This window comes from Oculina patagonica, unplaced genomic scaffold (assembly GCF_052425735.1).
Source record: "Oculina patagonica isolate OP01 unplaced genomic scaffold, crgOcupat unplaced39, whole genome shotgun sequence".
Lineage (NCBI taxonomy): Eukaryota > Metazoa > Cnidaria > Anthozoa > Scleractinia > Oculinidae > Oculina > Oculina patagonica.
The window spans coordinates 6931-16853 of record NW_027558243.1 but is presented as its reverse complement, the minus strand read 5'-3'; the positions used below and the strand labels follow the sequence as shown (position 1 = coordinate 16853).

Genomic DNA, 9923 nt, shown 5'->3' with positions numbered 1-9923 from the left:
CGCGTTTACACAACAGAAAAAGAATGGGTACGGACCCGTCAAAAATCGGTCACGTCCTGACTTGACTTTAACGGGGGGCCATATGCGCCTATGGCCGGTATTACAACTTCCGCTTCCAAAACAAAACAAAAAATTGCGTCCAAAACGAAAACAAAATATAATCGACACAACGCCGGAAGAAACTTAAGTAATATTTTTAAAAGCTTTCATTATAAAGCAAGTTTTAACCTTAGGGTGCGTTCGTTTGGGATCAATCCGTAATAAGAATAAGTGGAACAATGCGAGTTAGCGCTCGTTTGGTTGCTCTTATTATTCCGGAATACATGGATTTCCATTTTGGCTATTCTACTCCCAGGAGCAGAATAGCCGGAATGTATTCTTATTCTAGAATATATACCCAAACGAACACGCCCTAGTTTAAACGACTAGAAACCCTTATAATGGTCGGACGCGGATTTCCATTCAAGCGGGGCGAGACGAATATATGAAGCTTCCGTTAACAGACTATGCGGAAATGCCGTAACTGATGTGGAACTTTTTTGTGGAGGCTTTTTTGTTGTTTGTGTTTTTGTTTAACATATGCCAAGGTGTATGAGGCCCCGTCCACACTAATCCAAATAAATTTGAAAACACATCTTTTTTCCTCCGGATAGGCCTGTGTTGTTTTTGGTGACCGAAAACGGAGGTTTTCGAAAACCAAAATTTTCGTTTTCGGTCAAAGTGGAGAAATTTGTAAACGCCGGGTCAGTGTGGACGGTAGCCTGTTCCAGGCTGTCGATAGGAGAAAGGGAAAAACGCGGGCGAGCGAGAAAAAAACGAGCGGGGAAGAAGGCGCCTTCGTTCCGCCTCATTTTTTCCTCGCTCACCTGCGTTATTCGCTCTCCCATAACTACCGAGAGCCTGGAACAGGCTATGTGGACGGGACTGAAAGTGTTGTGGTACTAAGTACAAACTCGCGTGAGACAGTCACACAATCCGAACTGTATGAAAGACGTATTTGTAAATCTCTTTTAAGGTCACAATTTACGCAAGTTTGAATTTGACCCCACAAAGCTTTCACTCTCGAGTGCTTTTCCAAAATGGCGGAAGCACCAGGAAGTCTGTTACCTTCGGGTTACGACGAGGACTTTGTGAATGAAGTCGAGGACGATTTTCAATGTTCAATATGCCATTTTCCGCTTAGGGAGCCTGTTCAAACAAGATGCGGCCACAGATTTTGTAAAAAATGCCTCGAGGAACATTTTAAAAGGTGCGGCTTATTAATATTAACAGTTTGCAGATTAGGTTCCTGCGTCAATTAATTACGCACTGAGTGGGCATAATGGATTACGTTCGGGTAGTTTTGAGCTGTTTGATGAAAAAATGAGAAGGATTGTTCGTAAGCGCTTCAATTGTAACAGGCTAATAATACATTAGTTACGTAAACCTTAACATTAGATGATATTAATAATTGGTTAGTCTTTGCGGATCATGCAAGTGTTGATCATGATTTCAGCTGACCTTTATTTGATCCGTTTGAGAATAATTTTTCGTTCAGCTCTTTATTTATTAGATGCATTGTTAATGTTTACCATCCATCTTTTCTTAAGCTCGACAATAATCACATGCTGAACTTTTTTGGAGCCTGATTTCAATGCTAATGTAACAAGAAGCCCTATGGCTCTATGGAGGAGCCTTGTAATTTTATTCCCCTTAGTTACACTGCTTTGTTTATACCGCTGTCGCAGTGATTTTGGCATCTTCCAATGTAAATTTTCATGCGCGCGGTACAGATTTAATTTTAAATTGTGATATTCTCCAAAACTGTGGGATGCGTTTTCTTCTTCTTCTTTTATCGTTTTGCCCGAAGATAGCCTGCGAATACAGGCGCCTCTCACGCTCCGATCCGCTTGCTAGCTCGAAGACGGCCAGTATAATAACTGGCACGCGATGCATGCAGAAGCGATGGCGTTTCACGAGGGGTGTAGCGGCGTCAGCTCCGGTGGCGGAGAGATCCGTGAAACTAAAAGACTAAAGACTCACAGGTTCCACAAGGTTCAGGTTTATTGTGCCAACTGTTACAGCGATCCTGTATGGTAGGACGTGTTGGGGCGAACGCTCTAGTAGGTTCTGAGTTGTACAGCAATAACTGGTGGTTCCCGTCGAATTTCTGTGAGCCTTATGGAGATTTTTACATGTGCTCGTGATATTTAAGCTAAAGTCACGTGGTAGCTAGCGGAAAATCATTGTGACGTAAATGCGGTAAAAAAAGGGAAATACATAAAATTCTACGAAATGAAAACGAGGCACGCAGGTGCCGTTACACTGCTTCCCTAAATGATTCATCATTTACTAAAAGCCTATTAACCTAAAGAAAAATAAAAACTAAAAATCGCGGTTAAAACTTCTAAAGTTCTAAAGCTTAATTGTCTTGAAAATCTAAATACTAATCAGTTCTCATTGTCTTCTTTCGGTAAGAGTAACACGAGCTTGTGTATTGGTCTCTCGAAGACCTTTCTTTCTCCGTCCTTCGCTGTTACGATCCGTACTTTGCGGACAAGGTTGTCACGGCTGGGGATCACTTCGGTAACCAAGGCTAAGGGCCACTGATTTCTTGGGGAATCTTGATCGCACACTATAACGACGTCGCCTATCTTCAGAGATCTCTTGGGTTGTGTCCATTTCTGACGTTTTTGAAGAAGGGTACAGTACTCCTTTTGCCAGCGGAGCCAGAATTGGTTAGCCAGGTACTGGACTCTTCTCCATCTCTTCTGTGAATACAGGTCGGGCGACTCGAATTTGCCCGGTGGAGGAAGCACGACTTGAGTTTTAAGCGTGAGAAGGTGATTCGGTGTCAAGGGTTCTGACGCTAATGGATCTGTGAGGTTCTCTACAGCTAAGGGACGGCAGTTGACGATACTCTCTGCTTCGGTCGTTAAGGTTCGGAATGCTTCGTCGTCGAGCTGTGTTCCGTGGTCATACAGTAGCGATGTCAGGACTGATCTTGTGGTTTTTATTTGGCGTTCCCAAACACCTCCCATGTGAGAAGCGTGGGGAGCGTTGAACTTGAACTCGATCCAGTCGCAGTCTTGGTCTGACAGGTATTCTTTTACTGGGACTGGGTCTATTTCACTGAGTGCAGCGGCGAGCTCGTTCTTTGCGCCGACAAAGTTTGTGCCTTGGTCGGATCTCAGCTCGCGTACTTTTCCTCTACGGTGGATGAAGCGTCTTAGGGCGCTCAGGAAGGAATCTGTTGTCATGGAGTTAAGGCTCTCTAGGTGAATAGCACGTGAGGCGAGGCAGGTAAATATCAGACCCCATCGTTTCAGCTCTTTTCGTCCCTCTTTTATGTAGAAGGGGCCGAATACGTCCATTCCGGTGTAGGTAAACGGAGGAGCTGGAGTGAGACGTTCAGGAGGAAGGTCTGACATCTTCTGGTCTTGGGCGCGGCCTCTCAACTTGCGACAAATAACGCATTTCGCAATGATGTGGGAAATCGTAGAACGGCCATTAATGATGTAGTATCCAGCTTGGCGGATGGCATTATGTGTTATGCCGTATCCTTGATGGTGCTGCTTCCCGTGATGAAACTGGCGTATTAGGAGAACAGTAACGTGGCTGCTTTTAGGTAAGATCAAGGGATGCTTGATTTCGAACGGAGAGGCTGAACTCTTTAGGCGTCCACCGACCCTTAGTAGGCCATCTTTATCGACGAAAGGGTCGAGTTTGTGAAGGTTGCTGCTCAGCTTGACAGAGTTGTTTCTGTTTCGTGCCTTCTGGCGATCTTCAAATTGGTCCTCGTTACCGTCAAGATTACTGAGGATCTTCATTTCTGACTCAAAGTGGTGCTGCTGAAGGGATTTCAGTATAATGCGTTCGGCTTGGGTGAGCTCTGCTACCAAGGGGGGTCCATCCTTCGGACGCCAATTCATTTGCTTGTTTGGTCTCAGTTTTTCAATTGCTCTCTGTATGCGGACGATACATCTTTTGAGACGGTTCAATGAGGAGAAGTGGTTGAAGCGATCGGGTTCCAGTACTCTAGGCGCGACTTGTCTGAAATTCACTTTGTCGATCTTTGTTGCTAGTGTGGATGCTTGATCTTTTCTTACTTCATTATCGGAAGGCTGTAATGTGTACACAGGCTGTGGTTGAAGAGGAAGTGGGTCTTGTTGCCATAGAAACTGTGGTCCGTTAAACCAACGGTTGCTTTCCAGCAGTTCCTTTGCGGTTAGGCCACGTGAAGCTTCGTCGGCGGGATTTTCTTTTCCTGGCACATGAAACCAGTCTTCTGGAGAGCTGCGATCCCGGATATGCTGTACGCGGTTGCCGACGTACACGTGGAAGCGTCTAGCGTCATTATTAATGTAACCAATTACGATCTCGGAGCCGGTGTAGTAATAACACTTGATGTTCTCAATGTCCAGTTCATTCTTGGGCATTGTAGCTACATTGACGGAGATGACGGCGGCTGTCAACTCAAGGCGAGGTATTGAAATTGGTTTAAGCGGGGCGACTCTGGATTTGGCAGAGAGAAAGCTAACGTGAACTTCGCCTCTGTGATTGACCATACGCAGGTATGAGATTTGACCGATGCCGTTGTCGCTTGCATCTGAGAAGCTGTGGATTTCGGCACGGACTAGTTCACCGAAATTCTTGGGCTTGAGACAGCGGGGAAACGTAAGTTTCTCTAGAAGTGGCAATTCTGTTCGCCATTTTTCCCATTGTGGCAGGATCTCGTCAGGTACTGGGTCATCCCAATTGACGTTTTGACGACAGAGTGCTTGTAGTATTTGTTTGCCGACTAATATGACGGGCGATACTGCTCCAAGTGGGTCGTAAACTGAGCTGATGGTAGACAGAATCCCACGGCGGGTTGTAGGTTTGTCTTTGAGCTCGATACGAAAACCAAATGTATCTGACTCGATACACCAGTAAGTGCCAAGGGATCTTTGAACAGGCATGGTGTCTCGTCGAAGATCTAGATCCTTGAGATCCTTTGCGCGGTCATGGGCTGGTAGAGCTTCTAAGACGTCCTTGCAGTTACTTGCAAACTTGTGTAGACGTAAGTTATCCTTTGCGCACATTGCTTGGGAGCGTTTGATTAACTGGAGGGCTTGCTCTACTGTGGAGACAGACTTTAAACCATCGTCTACGTAGAAATCTCTGAGTAGGAAGTCTGACGCGTTGTCTCCGAATTCTTGTCTATGAGTTTCTGCTGTTTGGTGCAGGCAGAAGTTGGCTACTCCGGGTGATGATGCTGCGCCGAAGAGATGCACGTTCATTCGATATTCAACGATTGGACTTGTAAGGTCGTTGTTTGCGAACCACAGGAAACGCAGGTAGTCTCTGTCGTCTGGGTTGACGTAGAAGCTGTGAAACATTTGTTCTATGTCACAGGTGAGGGCAACTTTTTCCTTTCGGAATCGGGTCAAGACGCCAATCAAGGAATTGAGCTGGTCTGGTCCTTGAAGCAGGTGTTTGTTTAGGGATTGGTTCTCGTAGACGGCGCTGCAGTCGAACACGACGCGTATCTGATCTGGCTTCCGTGGATGATAGACATGGAAGTGTGGGAGATACCACGCCTTGCCCTTTGTTGTCTGCAGCTGGTCTACTGGAACTTGACTGGCATGGCCGTTATCGAGGATCTTTTGCATAAATGTTAGGTAGTCATCGTTTAGACCTTTGTCGTTAAGAAGTCTCCTTTTTAGAGATAAAAGCCTTCTCAAGCAGTGTCCCTTGTTGTCTGGCAGAAGGACATTGTCGGTCTTGAAGGGTAGTGGCGCCTCCCAGTTTCCTTCTGCATTCTTGTGCAGGCCTTTTGTCAGTATTTCGTTGAAGCGCCGGTCCTCCATTGACTCTGCTTGCTCTGTTCCTGGAATTCTGCGACTGTGATGGATTTCGTTGTAGTCGAGTTCCATCATCTCACGTAGTTGTTTGGGACTTGTTAGATCTTTCGAGGACATCGAATTCTTGGTCGTGAAGGGGGAAGCTTCAGAGATTTCTGGGCAGTCTAGAAGAGTTTCCCTTTCTACAGTAACTCGGTTGACTGAAACCGGGTTGGATGTTGGCTGTTTATCTTTGCAGACGCGCCCGATTACAGTCCAGCCGAATTTGTATTGCTCGGCCCAGGGCTCCTCCTCGTTACCGGAGATAACGCTTATAGGCTGGAAGGCAGCTGGGACGTTTCGACCGATGAGCAGACCGATGTCGACGTCGGGTCGGTAGGGAATCTTGTCTGCGATGTGAGACAGGTGTTTCCACTGTCTGGCTACATCGGGTGTGGCAATGTCCTCGTGCGACGCTGGAATGTATTCTCTTGAGTAAGCGAATGGGACCTTGATGGGTGTGTAACCTTTTTCCACGTCTTGGATGTAGAGGCCAGTTACTTTTCTTGTTCGTATGCTGTTCGAACCAACGATCGTGTTGACTTGTAGGTCGATCTCTGGGGCATCAACTTCCAGGTTGTTTAATAAGGCGTCGGCGATGAATACGTCTGTGGACTGGTCGTCCAACACTGCATAGGTGGTTATTTTCTTAGCTGGATTTGACCGATGCGATGCGTTGACCAGGACGATTCTGGCACACGACCTACCGGTTTCCTCCTCCCCGCAGACTTGCGTGCAAGCTGTAGAGGTACTATTGGTTTGAGACTCTTGGTTTGCCATTGGTTTAGGTGTTTGCTCGATATGTAGAGCTGTCAAGTGTCTCCTGTGGCAGATATTGCAGACTGGGGGAGCTTGGTCGCAATTTTCGGCGCTGTGCCTGTTTGCGCTCATGCATTTGAAACACAGTTTGTTTTTCTTAAAAAAGTCCTTCCTTTCAGCGAAGGTTAGTTCTCGAAACTTGTTGCATTCGTTCAGAGTGTGCGTTTTCGTTCCGTGAAAGAGACACAGTTTATTTGATGTCGGGGGACTTGCGCGTTTTAATTTCTGGTCTGAGGACTCTGGTTTTGTTAGTTCCGAGTGTGAAGGCTCGCTTTCGCCATGTGTTTTTGAAACCATTGTTGTGGAGAAAGGAGTTTTCTTACGAAGTGGCGGCTCGGGTGGTGGAAGTTTACCACGTGTACTTTGAGAAGGACCCTTTGTCAAGTTCTGGTTAATCTGAGGTATGTTCATGCGTTCCGCGTGAAAGGTTACCTCTGCCACGAATTCGGCGAAAGTTGGGAACGCGTCGCTGCCCTTTTCTTGCTGTAGCGCTTGGACTTTCGTAGACCATTTAGTGAAAAACCAGTTCGGGAGTTTCTCGACCAGGGTTTGCAGCTTGGAAGGAAATTCAAAGATCTTAAGGCTGTGCAGGTGTGTCTTTGCAATTTCGACTTGCTGTAAGAAGTCACTGTATTCTCGTAGGGCTTGACCGTCGTTGATGGCGATTTTTGGCCAATTAGTTAGCTTGTTTTCGAAATCGGCGGCTATGATCGCGGGACGACCGAAGCGCGATTTGAGTTTCTTTCTTGCCTCATAGTAGGCAACTTCTGGACTAGCAGCGACCATGTATTGCAACTGCTCAACGACTTTCTTAGCTTTTCCACCCAGGTGCTGGTACAGAAGGTACAGTTTCTGTTGGGAGCTGATTGGTGCGGAATCAATCAGAGCATCGAAAGCCGTTTCCCAGATGTAGAATCTGGTGTCGGTTTCATCGCCTGTGAAGACGTCTGGCTTGGCTTGTGGAAGTCTTTGTAGTTGCGTGACTTTCGCCAGGGCCTCGGCGATTTGAGTGGCGTTATCTGTACTTGGATAAACAGGGTTTAAATTGCGGGTAAAAGGACTTGGAGTTATCCCACGGTATTGGGTGGCTGGAGAACTATTAGGACTGAAGATCGTTGCGTCTCTGCTTAATTGATAGGTTCGCGGATATGCGGGTTTCAAACTACTGATAGCGTACGCTGGATGTTGATAGGTGACGCTTGTGTTCACGTTTCTGAACGGATATGTTTGGAGTGGAGTGCTTGTGCCTGCGAGTGATGTTGACGTAATAGTCTGACTCATGATGTTTTGCGTGGAGGCGTGACAAGTACTTGGAGTGCCCACATTATCGAGAGCAGCGGGAGGCTGAGAAGTCGGCGGATAATTTTCGTGATCATAAGGGTTCACTGGATTGTTTATTTCAGGATAAAGATTAGTCTGGTGGCCTGCACCCAAATCGAGAATGGATTGATTTCCTGCGGCTGTTGTTTGAAGAAGGTCGGCTATGTTAGCTTCTTGTTGTTGATTTGCGGTTGATTGACGATTTACCGGATGAATTATGCCAGTGGGGGAGTATATCGCTGGGAGAATTGGATCTTGTGTGTCAACACCGGATGTGTTTATAATCGGTGGTAATAGGTTTGATGCCGTGGGCGTAAGATGAGCTTGATCGACGTCTTTGTGGTTCATAAACCGATCAAACATCTGTTCGGGCGTTTCATTTGGCAATTCTAGTTTGTGGTGTTCCAGCGGAAGTTCTTCAGATTTCAGCGCCTCCTCGTAAACGGCTTCTTCTGCTAAGGTTTCGCTTAGTTCTTGTTGAAGTTTGAGTTTATTCAAAATCTTTTGCTGTTCTTCGATTTCGTCGCTGAATTTTATTTTTTGTTCGAGCGCAGCACGTCTTGCTTTCACGTCAATCAAAGTTTCTTTTGAAGAACGCCGCGATGAACCGGACGCAGATGTCATTTTTGACTTGTTAGACCTGCGTGACTTGCGTGACGCGCCAGATCGAACGGATACGGTTTCATCTTTCTCTTTATCTAATGTCAACACTTTGTTTAGCGAGGCGGTTTGAACTCCTTTCATTGAATCGGTCATATTTGAAAGTAATTCGCTTGCAAGTTCTGCTTGTGCAGTGTTCTTTACTAATTCCAACCAACTAATCAGTTCATGTTCGGTTTTTTCGGCGAGCGCAATTAAATCTTTGACCTTTCTGTCTATTTGATCTGGGTCCTTTGTACTGGCCAGGAATGCGTGGAACGCGGTGACGTTAGTGTGAAAATTCTTGAAGGCGGCCCTTGCGGATTTTTCTTTTACCGCGGAACGGAACTCAAAACCCTTTTCGGTCATAGTCCGAAAACGTGTTTCCGATTCTTCGCCCTTTTCTGGAATTTCTGGGCCTTTTGCTCCGTTTTCAGCGATATCGGCAGTGTTTTCCCAGGTTTCGCTAAAACCAGTATCGAGAGTTTCGTTTGGCGGAGCGCCGTTTTTTGCACTTTGCTCGCTGCTTTGCGATTGGCTCATGGTCAGTTAGAGGTCCGACAGAATAAAGCAATGACAAACAGACAATCTTGTTTCTTCTACACTCTGTTTCTACCAGTAACTAACTTCTAACTTAGACGTAATCAACGTTATTTTCCGTGTGGTCTACGAGTGAGCACTTCTTTTCACTTCGTTGATGAGGATTTCAACTATTTAAATGTTCTTCGTCAAGGACAATTCGCGTTTTTCTTGAAGATCAATAGTTCTTCATTCTTCTTTTCCGGAGCACGTGCTCTCTTGTACTTCGGCGTCAGCTCCGGTGGCGGAGAGATCCGTGAAACTAAAAGACTAAAGACTCACAGGTTCCACAAGGTTCAGGTTTATTGTGCCAACTGTTACAGCGATCCTGTATGGTAGGACGTGTTGGGGCGAACGCTCTAGTAGGTTCTGAGTTGTACAGCAATAACTGGTGGTTCCCGTCGAATTTCTGTGAGCCTTATGGAGATTTTTACATGTGCTCGTGATATTTAAGCTAAAGTCACGTGGTAGCTAGCGGAAAATCATTGTGACGTAAATGCGGTAAAAAAAAGGGAAATACATAAAATTCTACGAAATGAAAACGAGGCACGCGGGTGCCGTTACAAGGGGTCTTACATAATTTTGAGGAAAACTTAAAGTAAATAATAGTAGCTGACACCTTGTGTGTCGAAAAGACTGTTATCCAACTGCATCTTACATTTTTTTTTAACATAAGAAGCAATGTTAGTGATTGTATAAATA

General features: G+C 45.9%; 1 protein-coding gene and 1 pseudogene across 1 annotated transcript; both read right to left on the bottom strand.

The window, feature by feature from the left end:
* Positions 1–2429: 2429 nt before the first annotated feature.
* LOC144640624 (uncharacterized) lies at positions 2430–5942 on the bottom strand. The gene has a single exon (XM_078499717.1). It carries the CDS (start codon positions 5940–5942, stop codon positions 2430–2432), a length of 3513 nt encoding a protein of 1170 aa, XP_078355843.1.
* A 419-nt stretch (positions 5943–6361) lies between these two features.
* On the bottom strand, positions 6362–8351 carry LOC144640622 (uncharacterized; annotated as a pseudogene).
* Positions 8352–9923: the final 1572 nt, after the last annotated feature.

What these genes read in the sequence shown, in the direction of transcription:
- LOC144640624 (XM_078499717.1), bottom strand. Translation starts at nt 5,942, where the DNA reads ATGTCCTCGAAAGATCTAACAAGTCCCAAACAACTACGTGAGATGATG.